The sequence below is a fragment of the Triticum urartu genome, chromosome 5A (assembly GCF_056163025.1).
Source record: "Triticum urartu cultivar PI428250 chromosome 5A, HENAU_Tu73, whole genome shotgun sequence".
Classification (NCBI taxonomy): Eukaryota; Viridiplantae; Streptophyta; class Magnoliopsida; order Poales; family Poaceae; genus Triticum; species Triticum urartu.
In genome coordinates this window covers 387,137,700-387,158,941 of record NC_141877.1, presented here as the reverse complement: position 1 = coordinate 387,158,941, position 21,242 = coordinate 387,137,700, and the positions used below count along the sequence as shown (strand labels likewise).

Here is a 21,242-nt window from a genome sequence, read left to right as displayed (position 1 = left end):
CGAGGAAGAAAGGAATTCAGATCGTAAACTACACCAGGAGTGAGGATGCTGCTCCTCTGAGGGCATGGCAGGATATTACTCTCGATGCGATCCATCAGAAAGATCAAACGAGTGCAAACTATTGGAGGCGCATCGAGTAGGGTTCCATCATAACCTTGGCTTAAATCCAACCAAACTCTTTAATTCAAGAGATGTGCAACCATTGGGATGGTTATTTGGAACAAGTGAGGAACCCTCCTAGAGGTGTCACCAGTGACCAATATAAGAACACTCCTGTTATTTTTTAGAAAAAAGTATACTTTTCATTCTTCAATTCTTCGTGAAGTCTAGATTTGGTCCCTTAACTCAAAAACCGGACAACTTGCACCCTTAACTACTGAAACCGGACAAGATTCATCCTTGGTCACGGTTTTGATCGGTTTTGGTGTTGTCACACCCCGGTTTTGACCGTGCCGACTCAAATCCGCGTACATTTTCTAATTCCGCTTAATGTTTTCAAATTCAGGTACTTTTTCAAATACGTGAACTTTTAAAAAAATTGTGTACTTTTTCCAAATCCGCGTACTTTTTTCAAGTACACATATTTTTTTAATCCACGTACTTTTTTAAAGTTCATGTGGTTTTTTCAAATTCATGTAATTTTTTAAAATTGACGTACTTATTCATATTCGCGTACATTTTTTGGATTTGAAAATTTTATGCGAACTTGAAAACGTACGCGGATTTGAATTTCTTTCACGCAAAATAGAAAAAAAAATGTGTGGAGTTGAAAAATTATGTCAACTTGAAACAACTATCTGAATTTCAAACAAAGTTCATGGATTGGAAAAGGAACATGGATTAAAAAACTACACCAACTTTACAAAGTATGCGGATTTGAAACAAGTATGTGAATTTCAAAAACACTTCATAGATTTGAAAAAAAAATACTTGGATTTGATAAAATTACACGAACTTGAAAAAATACACTGATTTGAAAAAAGTACACAAATTTCAAAAAGGTCATGGATATGAAAAAATTAGACGAATTTGAGTCAGCACCGGTCAAAACCGGGGTCAGTCAGCACTAAAACCGGTCAAAATCGAGAGCAGGGACGAACCTTGTCCGGTTTCGTTAGTTGGGGGTGCAAGTTGTCCGGTTTCGGAGTTGAGGGACCAAATCTAGACTTCACCCAAAGTTGAGGGACGAAAAGTATACTTTTCTCTATTCTTTATTGTTGTAACCTTAAGCATTTTCAATATTGCTCCTCCACATTGTTGGAGAGTACTCGATGTCAATGAGAAGTGAAAAATGAGGAATGAGGAGGCTCCTTCAAAACATGAGAGGTCGTGAAACATTTCCTCTTTGGTATTGGATGACGGCGAGGAAGATGATGGTGATGGAGAGGATAGGGTGGCTAGAAGTCCCACACCGGTGTCTAGCGTGGAGTGGCCTGACGGAAAGGAAGTGATCAAAGAAGATGCCCAAGAAACAAGGAGACGTGCAGGTGTTAAAAAATAAGATTGATGAGTTGATCAATTAAAGGAATCAGTACATGGAGAGGAGGAAACAAGAAAAGTTGGAGATAGAGAAGAGTAAGCTTCAAAAGAAGAGGCCAAGGTTGAAAGCTATGCATGAAACTGTAAGCCCATGGAAGAAATGATGGCACGTAGGCTTCAACTTGAGGAGAATCATTTTGTTTTTGCAAGAGTAGAATCGGTTGATGCAAGAGAAGGTGTATGAGGAAAACCGGTTGATGATGTTTGATCCCACTACCATGAATCCAACATCAAGATCATTTTTGTAGGTAATACAAGTGGCGATCATGCGTTTTAGGACGACATGGAGCGCCCAACATACTTGAGGAGGAGCAGACGACATGTGATTTGTATATATCGGTTGAATGTATGCATGATGCTTTGTCTCTTTTTTCATGCAGCTTAGTTGCTTACGGAATAATACAAAACGTTCCACCCAAATCAAAATGTGTGAACAAAAAGATCGTTTCATCGAAACATGTGAACGAAAGAAGAAAATGAGATATGACGACTATGTGCTTGTGCGTCGCCTTGGCCACAGTGCCGGCCGGCGATGGACACGGAGCAGCACAGTGAAGCAACAGAATTGCCTACACTATTTGGGTGGGCCAGTTCAACAACCTGAGCAACTCAACTGAAACCGGAACAGAGAAACAGAAGGGTCATATAATACAGGAACAAAACTTGGCACATAACAGAATGCTAACAATTGGCCGAAACTGAACCAAGGTGCCTGCCATGTAAACTGGAGAAGCATCCATTCATCTATTCCAACAGAACAGAACCCATGTCCATGTGATGATAACAGCAGGAATTCGTAACTAGCATCCCTTAAGCACGGCATCACCATCAAGAGTATTTAGGGGATCATCAACAGAACCCATGATGCAACAGGAATCCATATTACTATTCAGCTAGAGTACGCATTTAGGGTGTTTAAAACCCAGCAGCAGCAGCAGGAACTTAAAAGGTACTACGGGTAACCAGAAGCTACTATGGTATCAATCAAGAAGCTAATATAAGGAGACGGTAGGGTAAATTCAGCTGGTGCGTGTCACTTGGGTATCCCTTTCTCTTGCTGGCCAGTGCAGTGCTTCATGGGTCCCTGGGTTTCAGCTTCTTCTTGGTCCTCGTCTGAAAATATAAAATGTTGAAACAGAGTTAAGTTGGCAGCCACAAGTGATTCAAATCTCTAGGAGTGGGTTATCAACCCATTGCACATACTGCTCCGGAATCGAGAGATCGACGATTCAGCACAGCAGAATATGAAGAGCAGTACACAGCAAAAATATAACTGAAGTCTGAAGGAGACATAATAACATATACAGAGCTGTACTAGTTATCTCTGTCAGCGTCAGATTGATGCAAAACACTAGTGAGCTGACTTGGCACATTGACTTTGAAACCAAACATCATGAATTTGTGTATGCTAATGATAAAGTTTCAGAGAAGGTGTTTGATGCTACAATAACTGAAGCCAAAGGCAAAGAGACATTAACAATGATAGCGTCATTATGTCTAGATTGATACACAACTGTAGTGTAGTTAGCTCCACTATGTGTCTAAAATGCTACAGTACTACTACCTTACAAGTTACAATAACTCTGAAACAAGCATCATAAATAGGTACGGATGGTGAAGAACAGAATGTGTTCGATGTTATATGACTACTGCGGCATGACAAAACGAAGAACATGCATGAACAGTATCTATCAAGTCAAATAAGCAAGTGACACCAACAAATAGAATTAAAGTTGGCAACTACTGCACAAGTGATTGAAATCTCCACAAGCAGGGTATCACTCGATTGCACACATTGTTGCAGAATGAGGATTCCAGACGGCAGAATACACACAACTGTAACTTAAGTACACGACATAACATGAACAAAGCTGTAGTAGTAAGCTCCCTGTCTCCCTTAGCATCTAGAATGATGCAAAACACTAGTGAGCTGACTTGGCATATTTACTCTGGAACAGGCATCATGAGATCAACACCTACAGAAGGTGTTGATCCTACAATGACTAGAGGCAAATAACATGGACAGGGCAATATTTATGGTGACCAAGGCCAAGAACATGAACGATGATAGCATAGTAGGCTCCATTATTTGTAAATTGATACATAAGTACCTTCCAATAACTCTGAACCAAGCATCATAACAAAACATTGTGATGAAAAACACAATATGTTCGACACCCAAGTGACACGCATATATCATGACTGAGGTATGGCGAAACAAAGAACATTGACGGACAGCATACATAAAGGCTAGTAAGGCCAAGCATGTAAGATGATAGCAAAACAATAATAGGTCGCAGTTAAGGCTCACCTCGTTGCAGTGGCCACATTTCTTCTTGCGGCAGTTGGCAGACCTGACGGGAAGGCGTGCATAGCACCTGCAAAACAAAATTGCTGTAATCTTAGGGCATCTCTACATTGCCATTGCAGTGATTGCACACAAAATTGCTTCTCAACGATTATCTTCTTATGCAAAATATGACAAGGAAATGTTTAAGAGTGGTCATATGCCACTGCTAATTATAGTTGTCAACTACAACAAACAAGCACATCAGAGATAGCTCATAGCAACCACACCTTCAAACAGCACATGCATGAACTTGACCAGACGAGGGGGAGGCATCGATTCAGGGGCTTACTTGCGGCAGATGAGCTTACGCTGCCTGTACTTGAGGGCGAGCTGAAGGAGGTTGGGCTCGATTGGTGGGTAGGTTCCCCCCTTGCCGGTGCCGCCCCTGCCGCCGTGGAGGCGGAGCACGAGGTGAAGCGTGGACTCCTTCTGGATGTTGTAGTCCGCCACCGTGTGGCCTTCTTCCAGCTGCTTCCCTGCGAAGATGAGGCGCTGCTGATCCGGCGGCACATCTGCAGTTAATTACAGCAGTCCATCAGGCGGGAGACCAGTAATTAGAGAACGACCAACACTAATTTAAGATCAACAGCAGTTAGATTTGGTATCCAAATCGAGAGTTCAAATTTGAAATGCGTCGTCGCTAGCAGGTTGCTGAAGAAAGCAGACGGTCCCATCACTTATTAGGAAACTCATAAACGCAAGCCGATCTAACTCTACCCGCGGGACTCGTCTCGGGTCAAACATGGAATCTATTGATGTGAAGCTAGCTTGAGTGCTTAACGCGACGGATCGCCCAGATCGCGCGCTCTGCTCTGTTCCCAACCAATATGAACAGCGACAGGAAGCAAGCACTACTCGGCAATCTACCAATCGAACACGCAAAAACGCAGAGAAATGTTCCTAGCATCGCCTGGATTTGATGCGCGGAAGGGTAAACCGAAAACGAAGAGTAAAACAAGCGCCTCCACAGGCCGATCGGAACAAACAGACGCAAGGGAGAGGGCATCCCGACGGCGAGCAAGCGACTGGAGCAAACGCAGAGAAATGTTTCGAGCTAGCATCTCTCGGATTCGATCGGAAACAGGCATGTGTAAACAGAAAACGAGGATTGAAACAAGCGCCTCCAATTCCGAGGTCCGACCGACACTAGAACAGGAGCGCAACAGATGCAAGCAACAGGGCTGCCGGGCGGCGAGCAGAAGGGGCAAAGGGTCGTAGGCGAGCGCGCACACCAATGCGGCACAGAGATGAGAGGCGGGGAGATGTTTCGCTACCTTCCTTGTCGTGGATCCTGGCCTTGACGTCGGCGATGTCGTGGCCGCCCTCGACCTCGAGCGTGATCGTCTTCCCCGACGGCGTCTTGACGAAGATCTGCATCTTCGCGGGTCGCCGGAGTGCAGCGTGGGTGGCGGTGGCGGTGGTGTGAGGCGGTGTGGAGTTGGATGGACAGCGCCGCGGACTTGGCGCACCTTATATAGAGCGGAGCGGAGCGTGTGAGGGGGAGGGAGGGGGGCTTGGACTTGAGTTGACGCGTCCGCTACGAAACCCTCGGAGCCCGAAGCGTGGATGGATAGGCCCGAATGGAGTGCGAGTGTGGAATCGCTAAGCCCTGCAGGGCCCGGCCCGGCCCGGGGATTTTGGTCACTGACTGGTGGACCGTACCAGTGGTGCCGTGCCGAGGAAGTTTCGATGATTTCACTCTCTGGGAAAGGGTGTTTTCTTTATTTATTTTTTGACAAAGGATGAATTTTATTAGCTTAATATGAAACATCAAGAAGATACAAATACAAAGAGCACATACCTAGTCTCTGCATAGCTAAGATACACACAGTCAACACGAACGCACACAGACAAAAATCACACCAACAACTAGTAAAGTCATACGACCGAAGCTATGTCAAGGCGGATAGAAAACAAAAAGAAAGTGAAAAAAGTAATGATAATCCACGCTGAGCAGGTGTTGATCCAAAAGAAGATGGTGCAAGCGCACGTGATCTGAACGTGGACACAGCCACGCAAACTAAACGCGCACGCACTATGAAAGCGGCTTGCCAAAGACCATCCGCGGAACCAGAACCTCCGTCGATATTTAAGTGACATCGGTCACAGCTCAAATGGCAAGAGATGGTACCGCCAAAATCTCATGGAGACGCTCCGGCGATCCCATGCTTCCGACGCAAGTGTTTGTCAATGATAAATCTTAGCATCATCATGGGCCTCAGACAATACACCACGAGCCTACATTGCACCGCCTTGGCTGCAACAAGCCGTCAATGTCATCGAACATGATTTGGCTATCTGTACCGCTATCACATCCCTCGACTACCACTGTGCATCATGTTCGCAAGGTCACACTGCAGCAACGGATCATTCCTGCTTGACAGCACAAAAGCAACCGGCAAACCACCAACAGCCACTAGTCTCGCTAGCTAGGCCCAACTCCAAGATGATACCCCCAACGGGGAACACGACCCCAAGTGCCGCCATCATCCGATCCGGGCGAACCCGGACCTAGGGTTTCCCCTCAAGTGTTCTGGGAGGGAAGCCGAAGATTACATGTCGACGCCTTCATCAAGGTAGCGACGCCCATAGGCGCCGTCGTCGTTCACTTAGACCGTAGTCAAAGTCTGGCTTTCGCCCGCAATCTCCATCTCCTCCAGAAAAATGAGCCTAGCTGCTCCACCACATCCACCTTCTTCACCACAGGACCACCATGGCCGGAGGACTGGATCCTTCTAAGCCGGAAAGTCCCGAGGCAGGCCGATGAGATATGAATCAGATCAGGGAACCGCATCGCCTGAAGAAGACGCCAGGCCAGATCGTCGGAGCGTCGTCCCCTTGTGCACGCCATCCAGCCACTGCCATGCATCTGGGCCTCCCAGCGTCGACGCCATGCCGCCGCCTGTCGGTGAGCGCCGCAGCTCCACTACCCTCTCCCGCAGATCCGGCCAAGGCATCCCGTGGCCAGCCGCCACACGGATCAGCCGAGGCATCCGATGGGTTGCCGCCAATGAGATCCAGGCCCAAGGAGAGAGGTCGACTCAGGGAAGCGCCCCGCCGTTGCCGTCCCCGGACCTGCCCGGGCTTCGCCTGCAGGGCCTCAGGCGGCGGCAAGACGAGGAGGAGGGAGGGGGAGTCCGGCGGCGACGCGATTGGATCTCCCCCAAGTCGCCAGAGAAGGAGGGGGTGTTTTCTTTATTACCTAGGTAAAAGATGGGCGGCTTTTTTATTACTTCCTCCGTACCTTCATATAAGTCATTTTTTAACACCGTAAGAGTGTAATTAACAGCAGCAAGTTCGTTCAAATGATATTTCAGATCAGATCCGGGACATCATTAATCCCACACGGCATCAACAGAGTGCCTTGCCCTACTAGCGGGAACATCAGCCACCAGATTACATGATGTAGACTGATGAGTAAAAACAACGGAGTTTTATCATTTATGTCACTAGTTGTGTCTCACTACTCAATTTTACCAATAAAAATTACAACTACTCAAAAATGTCATCCTTCTGTGGGTTGCTTGCACAAAAATGACATAAGATATCTAAAAACTAGCATCGTTTCATTAGATGTTTGCTCAAAAATGTCATTAGACATCGTTATTGCTAGATCAAAGCCGTTGATCATGTTATATGATAAAAATACCCATAGACCCACATGGTAGTTCTCTCTATCTCGTAAGATAAATGTGCCCCCCACAAGTCAGGACTAAGGGCTTGTTCGGAGACTCGCTAGCTTCTTCAAAACTTCTCGTATCCAACTTCTAACTTGACAATTTTCTGCACATATTCTTGTGGGAGCGGCGGCCTTATGCTGGGCAATGTGGCTTACCAGTAATGTTGTGGTTTGTAACAATAAATGTGTCTCATCTCCTATGCAGGTTATTCATATTTGTACACTATGGCTCCGTACGTGGTCTATCCAGCAGAAGCCGGAGGACAGTGACCTTTTTATGATGGTGTCTATGTGGCTGGAGCGTACGGCCAGGGAGGTTTTCTACTCCATGGATGGCGGTGTGATTTACGGATAGGATCTACCGCTCCTTAGGCTAGACATGATTTATTGCTTGGCTTTGTATCGAATTATTTTATTTTTAGGGTGCTTTGGACGTTATTACTGTGTGCATCTAGCTATGCAGAGGCCGGGCTTTCTTTCAATACGATTGTATCATCTCAATATATCTATTCACTAAAAAGTCCTTTATCAAAAAAACTTCTAACTTGACAAAATTGAGTAGTGGGACATAACTAGTGACATCACCGTCACAATATTTTACAGAAAAGTCCCTTATATTTAAAAAAACAACCCGCAGCACATCTTTGTTTTTCTGTCCGGCAGCCGCCGCACAGGGACAACTGTTGACTGGGCCAGCCCGCTGTCACGTGAAAACAGTCAAACAATTTCATTGGAAAAAACACCTGAGCAAGGAATCAAACCCTGGACCTCAACTCGTGAGCGCTCCTCAATCGCCAGATGAGCTGTTGAACTTCAACGTTTAATTACAGGTTATAAGAACCATATGACATGACGAGATCTAAATAGTGAAAATTTCACCGAAAAAGAAATACGCTCGTGCAAGGGGATCGAACCCTTCACTGCAGATTTGTGAGTGCTCGACGTTCACCACAATACCTGATGACCTTAGTTGTGTACATAAATTGAACTAAAGAAATTAGTACATACCATTGCTGCACCGCTGGGCCTACTCAGCATAAAGTCACCGCAATGATGGGCCTTCTTTTATTCATAGCGAGGCACACGACAATATTATATGTTAAATTATCTCACCTCGCCTGTTTACACTGATTCTTACAAGTTTATATATGTTTGTAGTTGACCTTAATTATCAACAAGATGACTAAAAACAGATCATAGGCTGTCTTGGAGGTGTATTAAAGCAATGATGAATGATGGATTGGAGGATTGTGGAATGGAAGGATATTCACGTACCGATTCTGGAATGGAAGGATATTAACAAAAAAAATCAATTGTGGGGTTGCAAAGATGCAAAGGAATTAAACCAGTGGTGATTGAGAAATAATGGTGAAACTAAAGTGAGAGAGATGAATCGGGCACTCAATAGGATATTAACAAAAAAATCAATTGTGGGTTGCCAAAGATGCAAAGGAATTAAACCAGTGGTAATTGAGAAATATGTAAGAGATATACGCACACGGTCTAACCCCTATTCCTCGATCCTTTTCCGTGGTTCCGCTCACAATGATCAATTGAGGCTAGCGGTTAGGGACCTTTATATAGTGCTATTCCGGTTAATTTCAAACTGTATAAACTGCAGATAAATGTCCAGATAAAATTTGTTTAAACGAAGACTCCAGGTTAACTTAACCAACCACGATCATTAGTAACCATCAAGGAGTTTCATCTGCAAACTGTCCCATAAGCACGTACGTGTGAGTCGCACGCTGAATTTGAATTACAATTCGAATTCACAGGCTTTACCAATTCATGGAGCCAATCCCATGAACAACCTGGCATTCCATAATATGCTGTGCCTGGGCTAATATACATTTAGTACAATAAATATTCCAGCATTAATAAATACTGTTTCCAGCATATATGTACCGGCTTCCATGAACTATATTCCATTCATGTATTCCAAGCAATATTCAAGTGCATCGGTAAATTCCATATCGAGGTAAACATATTCCAGGAACTATGTAGTAAAAATGTTGCAAGCCACACATAAGTATTTCCTACATCTCCCACTTGGCTAAAACATTCTAATTCCATAAATAAACACCCATGTTGCAAACATGTTTACAAAATACTTCCTGACTAAGAGGTTTAGTCAGTGGATCGGCAACCATGTCCACACTAGGTAAATAATCTAAACGAACTGTTCTTAATCTATTAACGACGTCACGAATGTAATGATATCTTCCCTCAATATGTTTGGTTTTGCTATGAAACTTGGGATCCTTTGAGACCTTGATTGCCGCCTGGTTATCACAGAAAATAATAACAGAATATGAAGCGCTTTCCACCACCACGAGAGACGCAAGAAACCCCTTTAACCATATACCTTCTTTCACAGCTTCCGACGCAGCAATATATTCAGCCTCCATAGATGAAAGTGCTACAGAATCTTGCTTCTTGCTACTCCAGGAAATAGCTCCTCCTGCTAGTGTAAACAGATAACCAGAAGTCGATTTCCGGTCATCAAGATCCCCTTGCCAATCAGCATCAGTAAACCCTTGCAGCTGAAGATTGTGTCCATTAAAACACAGAAAATAGTCCATAGTTCCCTTGACATAACGCAAAGTGTTCCTAATCTGTTTCCAATGCTCAGGTCCAGGGTTCACTTGATATCTACTCAACAAACCCACGGCATGGCATATATCAGGTCTTGTAAATAGCATAGCATACATTAAATAACCTAATGCAGATGAATAAGGAATATTGCTCATTTGTTTCTTTTCCTCAGGAGTTTTAGCACACATTTCCTCACTAAGTTTAGTTCCCCTAAGAATAGGTACTCTAACAGGCTTGCAATTTTCCATAGAGAATCTCTGAAGTACATTATTGAGATATGCCTTTTGAGACAAACCCAACATTCTCTTCCTTCTATCTCTATGTATTTCCACTCCCAGAACATAGGAAGCTTCCCCCATATCCTTCATGTCAAATTTAGAGGATAACCAGGTTTTAACTTCCATCAGTGTAGATTATCATTTGAAGCAATGAGAATATCATCAACATAAAGAGATAACAAAACAAATTTATTTCCCATTATCTTAAAATAGATACAATGGTCACCTTCCGTCATTGAAAAACCATATGACGTGATTGCATTATCGAAAAGAATATACCAATGACGTGAGGCTTGTTTAAGACCATATATAGACCTGTATAATTTACAGACCTTCCCTTCATTCCCCCTTTCCACAAAACCTTCTAGTTGGTTCATGTATATTTCTTCTTCCAACATTCCATTTAAGAATGCTGTTTTAACATCCATTTGATGCAATTCCAGATCATAATAAGCGGTTAATGCACTAATGATCCGTATGGAGGTAAATTTAGCAACGGGAGAAAAGGTTTCTACAAAATCAACTCCTTCCATTTGTGTAAATCCTTTAGCAACAAGCCTTGCTTTATACTTATCCACCTGACCAGTCACATTCAGTTTCCTTTTAAAGATCCATTTAGAACCAATAGACTTTCGATTGTTTGGTAATTCAACTAATTCCCAAACATTATTTTTCCTCATAGAGTTTAATTCTTCCTGCATGGATTCCATCCAAAGATTTGATTCAGGACTTGCCAATGCAGCTTTGAACTATTTTGGTTCTTCCTCTAAGTTCTGAATTTTAGAGTGCACTTCCCCCAGAAAAACAAAATACTCATCTAAATATGCAGGTGGTTGTGTATTCCTCCCACTTCTCCTAGGCATGCTATTCGAAATAGAGTTAGTAGATTGACTAGCATCATTATTTTCCTGAACTAGAGGTTCAGTTTCAGGTAAAGAGATATCTTCAGGTTCTACTAATAATTCCACCCTAGCTCGTTTAGCACGGCGAGGTGTATCCTGATCAAGAAAAACTGCATCTCCACTTTCAATCAATTTCTTTCTTTGAGGATCCCAAAAACGGTAACCATTAGAACGTGATGCATAACCAATAAAAATTCCTGGGGTACTTTTAGATTGTAGTTTGGTGCGCAACTGGCTAGGTATCCTTATTTGAGCATTACACCCCCAAACTGCCAAATGGTGAAGTGAGGGCTTCCTTCCCTTCCAAAGCTCATAGGGTGTTACCCTTACAGCTTTAGAAGGTGAGTGATTCAATAAATATACAGCAGTGTGAAGTGCCTCTCCCCAAAAAGACAATGGCAAGTCAGAATAAGCCATCATAGACCTAACCATATCCATTAAAGTCCTATTCCTTCTTTCTGCCACTCCATTCTGTTGTGGAGTATATGGCAAGGTATAGTGATGAATAATGCCATGTTCTTTGCAGAAATCATCTAGTATTCTTGACGTGTATTCACCACCACGGTCAGTTCTAAGTATTTTAATTTTCTTGTTTAGCTGATTTTCCACTTCCGCTTTGAACACTTTAAAAGCATCAAATCCTTCCGATTTGTGTTTAAGCAAATACACATAACCGTACCTTGAATAGTCATCTATGAAAGTGATAAAGTAGATTTTCTGCCCTCCCAAAGTGGGTGTGGAAAATTCCCCACAAATGTCAGAGTGAACAATGGCAAGCTGTTCTGTTGATCTATTTGCTTTGGGAAAAGGCGACCTTGTCATTGTACCCATAATACATGCTTCACAAATACCATAATCCTCCCACTTAAAGTTCAAAATTCCAGAACTAATAAGTCTCTTAATCCTATTCTTAGATATATGTCCAAGTCGCAAATGCCACAAGTAAGATTCGGAACAATTATTCTGTCCATTTATATTCCTCACAACGGAGTTATCTTCGCCTACTAAGCAATTATTTTCCATGATGTCATTTAGAAAATATAGTCCATCATGTCTATCGCCTGAATGTACTAATCTTCCATTTAAGACAATTTTATCCTTCCCATCACCAAAGATAGTTTTATATCCTATTGACTCTAGTTTGGACACTGAAACTAGATTCCTTCTCATATTGGGTGAATAAAGTGCATTTTCCAACACTAAGTTTCCTCCATCAGGGAGTTTAAGCACATAGTTTCCAATTCCTAGTATGTCTGCTTTAGCTTGAGTTCCTAAATAGACATGTCTTGTTCCTTTTGGAATTGTTTTGAGTGTGGAAAAAGAGCTAAGTTCTCTAGCTATGTGTGAAGTTGCACCAGAATCTACTACCCAACTATTCTGAAAAGTAGTAGTAAATAAGGATTTAGTGCAAACATAAACATCGGTAATACCTTCAGGGGATTGATTCCCCTTGCGGTTGTCATCCTTGTGAAAATTATCCCTTTCGTTGTTCGGCTTCCTCCTCTTGGTGCATTCTGACCTGAAGTGGCCTGTATTACCACAATTATGGCACTTGTAGTTCCTCTTGTCAATCTTCTGAAAAGAGTTGTTGTTGTTGTTATTTCCATGCTGCCCCCTGTCCCTCCTCTCATCTCTGTAGTTCCTTTGATCCCTATCACGTTTATAATTGATCTTGTCCCTTAGGTCCGGTCCTCCTCCTCTATTATTCCAATTCCTCCGGTTCCCATTGTTTTTGTACTCACCAAGGTGAAGCTCTGGCTGATAAGAAGCTTTATCTTTCCCTGAGTTAAGCCTGCGATCCTCCTCCATTAGCAAGTGTTGCCTCAGGTTCCTCATATTGAGTGTGCGTTCTGAATGACAAAAAGAAATCTTGAACTGTTCCCATGATGGTGGCAAAGAATTCAGAACAACCATGACTTGTACTTCCTCCTAGAACGGATAACCAGCAGTTTTTAGTTCTTCCGCCAAGACACAGAGCTTGTTGAAGTGTTCATTGACTGTTTTATCACCCATCTTCGATGTCAGAAACTTGTTCACAAGACTAAGAACCTTCACAAGGGAAACTTCTCCAAAATCTTGTTCCAGCCTGAGCATTATTCCACAAGCTGTTCTATCCGACTCATATTCCGCAGCCAACGAATCAGTCATCGAGCCAAGGATATAAACTCTGGCAGTCTTGTTGTCCTTGGTCCATTGCTTCAGTTCATCATTGTATTCCTGCTTTTCTTCATCTGTAGCATCCTCTACTGGCTCGTTAGGCGTCGGAGTTTCAGAAACATAATCAATATTCTCAGCCGTAAGCAAGAACATGATTTTCCTTTTCCAAACCGTGTAGTTTGTTCCATCAAGTTTGTAGGCACGGAGTAATTCAGCGAACACCCCATTGGAAGCCATTGAAATTGGTTTCTTCTTCAGTTACCTGAAGTTCCTGTCGTTGTTGATGTCGGAGCAGTCCTTGCCGTGGACGCGAAGCAGGCCGGCGAGAGTTGGTCAGGGCAAGCTTGACGAGGCGGCAGTAAGCTGGCGACGAACACGGCGGGCTCCCTCCGGCTCGGCAAGGTTGACGGGGCAAACGTCGATGGGGAACGGCACGAACGTCGAGGAGGAGCCAGCCACGAGCGGTGGCAGGGTCGGCCCGAGGTGGATGGCGAGGCGGACCAGAGGTGGAGATGTGGGCGTGGGGTGGATGCGGCGGCGTTGGGCGCTGATGCGAGCGGAGCGGCGGCGCTGATTGGTGGAGGTCGAGCAATGCGGTGGCGGCGCTCGGTCGAGAGGAATCGAGCCAGATCGATCTAATCTTGGGTGGAGCTGTTGTGTACGTACATGCCTATCTCTTTCCCTTTCTTAAGGAAAGAAAGACAGAGTACGCAGCGGAATACTAATCCAGATCGTAATTGATTCGACGACTAACAAAATCGTCAAACCCTTAATCGGCTCTGGTGCCAATGTAAGAGATATACGCACACGGTCTAACCCCTATTCCTCGATCCTTTTCCGTGGTTCCGCTCACAATGATCAATTGAGGCTAGGGGTTAGGGACCTTTATATAGTGCTATTCCAGTTAATTCCAAACCCAAACGCCAAGCTATGGGGGAAGATCCAGCCAAGTTAATCGAGGCCGAATTCATTAGAGAAATAAAACATCCGGACTGGCTAGCAAATTTGGTGATGATACCTAAGAAGGACTAATCCTGGCGTATGTGCGTCGATTTCAAAGACCTTAACAAGGCATGCCCCAAGGATCCCTTCCCCCTCCCCCACATCGATCAAATCATTGACGCCACCGCAGGACATGACTCGCTATGTTTTCTTGATGCATATTCCGGATACCATCAAATCAAAATGAAGGAATCCAATCAAGCTGCAACAGCATTCATCACCCCATATGGACCATTCTGCTTCACACCATGCCCTTCGGGCTCAAGAACGCTGGCGCCACATACCAACACATGATTCAAACATGTCTGGAGAAACAGATCGGCAAAACATTTGAAGCTTATCTGGACGACGTCGTCATCAAAACTAGGCACGTCAAAACACTAATAGAAGATTTACGTCTCACATTCGACAACCTCCGCGTGTATGATATTAAGCTCAATCCGGAGAAATGCATTTTCGGCATCCCTGCTGGAAAACTGCTAGGCTTCATCGTTTCCAATAGAGGAATTGAAGCAAACCCAGCCAAAATCCGAGCTTTGTCACAAATTGGCTAAGCCAACAGACCTTAAACAAGTTCAAAAGCTCGCGGGTTGCGTAGCAGCTCTAAGCCGCTTTATCTCCGGATTGGGAGAAAAGGCACTACCATTCTATCGCCTTCTACGGTGAACCGACCAACTTCAAGTGGACAGACGCGGCAACAGCCGGACTGGAGGAAATAAAAGCCCTTCTTGCGAGCAATCCAATCCTGGCCGCACCAAACGCCGGCGAACCGATGTTATTATACATATCAGCAACACATCAGGTGGTGAGAGCCGTACTCGTCGTTGAACGAGAACAGGACGGGCATAAATTCCCGCTTCAGAAGCCAGTATACTATGTATCTACTATCCTTACACCATGCAAATCCCGGTACCCTCATTATCAAAAGATAGCATATGCGGTCTTCATGGCATCCCGAAAGCTCCATCACTACTTTCAGGAGTGTTCGATCACGGTGGCCTCCGAAGTACCACTCAATGACATTATAAACAACCGCGATGCTACAGACCGGATTGCCAAATGGGCCATTGAGCTACCCCCATTTGACATTACATATAAACCACGTTGAGCTATCAAATCCCAAGTACCGACCGACTTCGTCACCGAATGGACAGAGGCCGAACTCCCTAAAGAGTACGGCACATACTCCAATTGGGTCATGTATTTCGACGGCTCCAAAATGCTGGCGAGGTTAGGAGCGGGTGTCGTTTTAATGTCCCCTACTGGAGAAGTCATTCAGTACATCCTCCAAATACTATACACAGACTCCAATAACGCAGCCGAATACGAGGCCTTATTATATGGTTTCCGGATGGCTGTCTCCATGGGCATACAATGCCTAGAGGTGCGTGGGGACTCAAACCTGGCAATATCTCAAATAAATGGAGACTTCGACGCCAAAGATCCGAAGATGGCAGCGTATCGTAACACAGTCATAAAAATGTCGGCCCGGTTCGAGGGGCTCGAGTTCCATCATGTGGCTCGAGAAAGTAATCAAGTGGCGGATGTTCTTGCTCGTATCGGCGCTAAGCACGACCCCGTCCCACCTAATATCTTCCTGGAAAAGCTTTTTAAGCCATCTGTGGTGTGGCAGGGGGAAAACGGCAATACTAGTCCGGATCCAAACATAACCCCAGATCCTGGAAACACCGACGTCGTCGGGGGCTCGGCCATCGAAATAACACCATCGGTGCATCTCATCATGGCAGTCATTGCCCCATGGACCGAACCCTTCCTGGCCTACCTTAATAGGAAGGAGCTTCCTGAGGACCAGAATGAGGCCCGCTGCATTGTCTGGCGTTCAAAGGCCTACAAGGTTCATGATGGAGAGCTCTATAAGAAAAGCGCCACCGGAGTCCTTCAACGATGTATATCCGAGGAAGAGGGGCGGCAGCTCTTGGCTGAAATTCATGCCGGACTCGGCGGTCACCACGCCGCAGCTCGGGCCCTTGTTAGCAAGGCCTTCCATACAGGGTTTTATTGGCCGACAGCCCGAACAGATGCGCAGGACCTTGTCCAACATTGCGTCGGATGCCAACTCTTTGCCAACCAAAGCCATATGCCTCCCACTTCCTTACAAACAATCCCCATCACTTGGCCTTTTGCGGTCTGGGGGCTCGATATGGTCGGACCCCTTAAAGGAGGAAGTCATGAGAGAAAGTATCTGCTGGTCATGGTGGATAAATTCACTAAGTGGATAGAGGCCAAACCAGTCAAAACGGCCGAAGCGGGACCAGTAATAGATTTCATATCCGGTGTGGTACACCATTACGGCATCCTGCACAGTATAATCACCGATAATTGAAGGAAATATGCCCTAGAGGCAATAATAAAGTTATTATTTATTTCCTTATAATCATGATAAATGTTTATTATTCATGCTAGAATTGTATTAACCGGAAACTTAATACATGTGTGAATATATAGACAAACAAAGTGTCACTAGTATGCCTCTACTTGACTAGCTCATTAATCAAAGATGGTTATGTTTCCTAACCATGAACAATGAGTTGTTATTTGATTAACGAGGTCACATCATTAGTTGAATGATCTGATTGACATGACCCATTTCATTAGGTTAGCACCCGATCGTTTAGTATGTTGCTATTGCTTTCTTCATGACTTATACATGTTCCTATGACTATGAGATTATGCAACTCCCGTTTGCCGGAGGAACACTTTGGGTGCTACCAAACGTCACAACGTAACTGGGTGATTATAAAGGAGCATTACAGGTGTCTCCAAAGGTAGATGTTGGGTTGGCGTATTTCGAGATTAGGATTTGTCACTCTGATTGTCGGAGAGGTATCTCTGGGCCCTCTCGGTAATACACATCACATAAGCCTTGCAAGCATTACAACTAATATGTTAGTTGTGAGATGATGTATTACGGAACGAGTAAAGAGACTTGCCGGTAACGAGATTGAACTAGGTATTGGATACCGACGATCGAATCTCGAGCAAGTAACATACCGATGACAAAGGGAACAACGTATGTTGTTATGCGGTCTGACCGATAAAGATCTTCGTAGAATATGTAGGAGCCAATATGGGCATCCAGGTCCCGCTATTGGTTATTGACCGGAGACGTGTCTCGGTCATGTCTACATTGTTCTCGAACCCGTAGGGTCCGCACGCTTAAGGTTACGATGACAGTTATATTATGAGTTTATGCATTTTGATGTACTGAAGGTTGTTCGGAGTCCCGGATGTGATCACGGACATGACGAGGAGTCTCGAAATGGTCAAGACGTAAAGATTGATATATTGGAAGCCTATGTTTGGATATCGGAAGTGTTCCGGGTGAAATCGGGATTTTACCGGGTTACCGGGAGGTTACCGGAACCCCCCGGGAACCATATGGGCCTTCATGGGCCTTAGTGGAAAGGAGAAAGGGGCAGCCCAAGGTGGCTGCGCACCTCCCCCCTCCCCTAGTCCTATTAGGACTAGGAGAAGGTGGCCGGCCACCCCTCTCCCTCTTTCCCCCTTGGGAATCCTAGTTGGAATAGGATGGGGGGGGGAGTCCTACTCCCGGAAGGAGTAGGACTCCTCCTGCGCCCTCCTCCTTGGCCGGCGCCCCCCTCCCCCTTGGCTCCTTTATATACTGAGGCAGAGGCACCCCAGAAACACACAAGTTGATCCACGTGATCTATTCCTTAGCCGTGTGCGGTGCCCCCTGCCACCATATTCCTCGATAATACTGTAGCGGAGTTTAGGCGAAGCCCTGCTGCTGTAGTTCATCAAGATCGTCACCACGCCGTCGTGCTGACGGAACTCTTCCCCGACACTTTGCTGGATCGGAGTCCGGGGATCGTCATCGAGCTGAACGTGTGCTCGAACTCGGAGGTGCCGTAGTTTCGGTGCTTGATCGGTTGGATCGTGAAGACGTACGACTACTTCCTCTACGTCGTGTCAGCGCTTCCACAGTCGGTCTGCGTTGGGTACATAGACAACACTCTCCCCTCTCGTTGCTATGCATCACATGATCTTGCGTGTGCGTAGGAAATTTTTTGAAATTACTACGAAACCCAACAGTGGCATCAGAGCCTAGGTTATTTATGTTGATGTTATATGGACGAGTAGAACACAAGTGAGTTGTGGACGATACAAGTCATACTGCCTACCAGCATGTCATACTTTGGTTCGGCGGTATTGTTGGACGAGACGACCCGGACCAACCTTACGCGTACGCTTACGCGAGACCGGTTCCCTTGACGTGCTTTGCACATAGATGGCTTGCGGGCGACTGTCTCTCCAACTTCAGTTGAACCAAGTATGGCTACGCCCGGTCCTTGCGAAGGTTAAAACGGGGTCTATTTGACAAACTATCGTTGTGGTTTTGATGCGTAGGTGAATTGGTTCTTACTTAAGCCCGTAGCAGCCACGTAAAACTTGCAACAACAAAGTAGAGGACGTCTAACTTGTTTTTGCAGGGCATGTTGTGATGTGATATGGTCAAGGCATGATGGTGAATTTTATTGTATGAGATGATCATGTTTTGTAACCGAGTTATCGGCAACTGGCAGGAGCCATATGGTTGTCGTTTTATTGTATGCAATGCAATCGCGATGTAATGCTTTACTTTATTACTAAACGGTAGTGATAGTCGTGGAAGCATAAGATTGGCGAGACGACAACGATGCTACGATGGAGATCAAGGTGTCGCGCCGGTGACGATGGTGATCATGATGGTGCTTCGGAGATGGAGATCACAAGCACAAGATGATGATGGCCATATCATATCACTTAAATTGATTGCACGTGATGTTTATCTTTTTTATGCATCTTATCTTGCTTTGATTGACGATAGCATTATAAGATGATCTCTCACTAAATTATCAAGAAGTGTTCTCCCTGAGTATGCACAGTTACCAAAGTTCGTCGTGCCCAGACACCACGTGATGATCGGGTGTGATAAGCTCTACGTCCATCTACAACGGGTGCAAGCCAGTTTTTGCACATGCAGAATACTCAGGTTAAACTTGACGAGCCTAGCATATGCAGATATGGCCTCGGAACACGGAGACCGAAAGGTCGAGCATGAATCATATAGTAGATATGATCAACATAACGATGTTCACCATTGAAAACTACTCCATCTCACGTGATGATCGGTTATGGTTTAGTTGATTTGGATCACGTAATCACTTAGAAGATTAGAGGGACATCTATCTAAGTGGGAGTTCTTAAGTAATATGATTAATTGAACTTAAATTTATCATGAACTTAGTCCCTGATAGTATCTTGCTTGTTTATGTTGATTGTAGATAGATGGCTCGTGCTGTTGTTCCGTTGAATTTTAATGCGTTCCTTGAGAAAGCAAAGTTGAAAGATGATGGTAGCAATTACACGGACTGGGTCCATAACTTGAGGATTATCCTCATTGCTGCTTAGAAGAATTACGTACTGGAAGCACCGCTGGGTGCCAGGCCTGCTGCTGGAGCAACACCAGATGTTATGAACGTCTGGCAGAGCAAAGCTGATGACTACTCGATAGTTCAGTGTGCCATGCTTTACGGCTTAGAATCGGGACTTCAACGACGTTTTGAACGTCATGGAGCATATGAGATGTTCCAGGAGTTGAAGTTAATATTTCAAGCAAATGCCCGGATTGAGAGATATGAAGTCTCCAATAAGTTCTATAGCTGCAAGATGAAGGAGAACAGTTCTGTCAGTGAGCATATACTCAAAATGTCCGGGTATAATAATCACTTGATTCAATTGGGAGTTAATCTTTCGGATGATTGCGTCATTGACAGAATTCTCCAATCACTGCCACCAAGCTACAAGAGCTTCGTGATGAACTATAATATGCAAGGGATGAACAAGACTATTCCCGAGCTCTTCGCAATGCTGAAAGCTGCGGAGGTAGAAATCAAGAAGGAGCATCAAGTGTTGATGGTTAACAAGACCACTAGTTTCAAGAAAAAGGGCAAAGGGAAGAAGAAGGGGAACTTCAAGAAGAACGGCAAGCAAGTTGCTGCTCAGGAGAAGAAACCCAAGTCTGGACCTAAGCCTGAAACTGAGTGCTTCTATTGCAAGCAGACTGGTCACTGGAAGCGGAACTGCCCCAAGTATTTGGCGGATAAGAAGGATGGCAAGGTGAACAAAGGTATATGTGATATACATGTTATTGATGTGTACCTTACTAGAGCTCGCAGTAGCACCTGGGTATTTGATACTGGTTCTGTTGCTAATATTTGCAACTCGAAACAGGGACTACAGAATAAGCGGGCACTGGCAAAGGACGAGGTGACGATGCGCGTGGGAAACGGTTCCAAAGTCGATGTGATCGCGGTCGGCACGCTACCTCTACATCTACCTTCGGGATTAATATTAGACCTAAATAATTGTTATTTGGTACCAGCGTTGAGCATGAACATTATATCTGGATCTTGTTTAATGCGAGACGGTTATTCATTTAAATCAGAGAATAATGGTTGTTCTATTTATATGAGTAATATCTTTTATGGTCATGCACCCTTGAAGAGTGGTCTATTTTTATTGAATCTCGATAGTAGTAATACACATATTCATAATGTTGAAACCAAAATATGCAGAGTTGATAATGAAAGTGCAACTTATTTGTGGCACTGTCGTTTAGGTCATATCGGTGTAAAGCGCATGAAGAAACTCCATACTGATGGACTTTTGGAACCACTTGATTATGAATCACTTGGTACTTGCGAACCGTGCCT

General features: G+C 44.5%; 1 protein-coding gene and 1 pseudogene across 1 annotated transcript; both read right to left on the bottom strand.

Annotated features, from left to right (window-relative positions):
- Positions 1-2,264: 2,264 nt before the first annotated feature.
- On the bottom strand, positions 2,265-5,347 carry LOC125509149 (ubiquitin-ribosomal protein eL40 fusion protein-like). Its single transcript, XM_048674051.2, has 4 exons — positions 5,164-5,347; positions 4,179-4,401; positions 3,851-3,917; positions 2,265-2,652 (listed from the first exon to the last, which is right to left on the bottom strand). Exons 1-4 carry the CDS (start codon positions 5,264-5,266, stop codon positions 2,614-2,616), a joined length of 432 nt encoding a protein of 143 aa, XP_048530008.1. The 5' UTR covers positions 5,267-5,347; the 3' UTR covers positions 2,265-2,613.
- A 4,468-nt stretch (positions 5,348-9,815) lies between these two features.
- LOC147971510 (uncharacterized) lies at positions 9,816-13,740 on the bottom strand (annotated as a pseudogene).
- Between the last annotated feature and the right edge of the window lie 7,502 nt (positions 13,741-21,242).

Bases quoted from the DNA above. Each gene is read 5' to 3' on its own strand.
- LOC125509149 (XM_048674051.2), bottom strand. From the start codon at position 5,266: ATGCAGATCTTCGTCAAGACGCCGTCGGGGAAGACGATCACGCTCGAG. The intron at 3,918-4,178 runs GTAAGCCCCTGA...TTTGTTTTGCAG, and splicing joins CGTAAGCTCATCTGCCGCAA to GTGCTATGCACGCCTTCCCG. The intron at 2,653-3,850 runs GTGAGCCTTAAC...TTATATTTTCAG, and splicing joins AATGTGGCCACTGCAACGAG to ACGAGGACCAAGAAGAAGCT.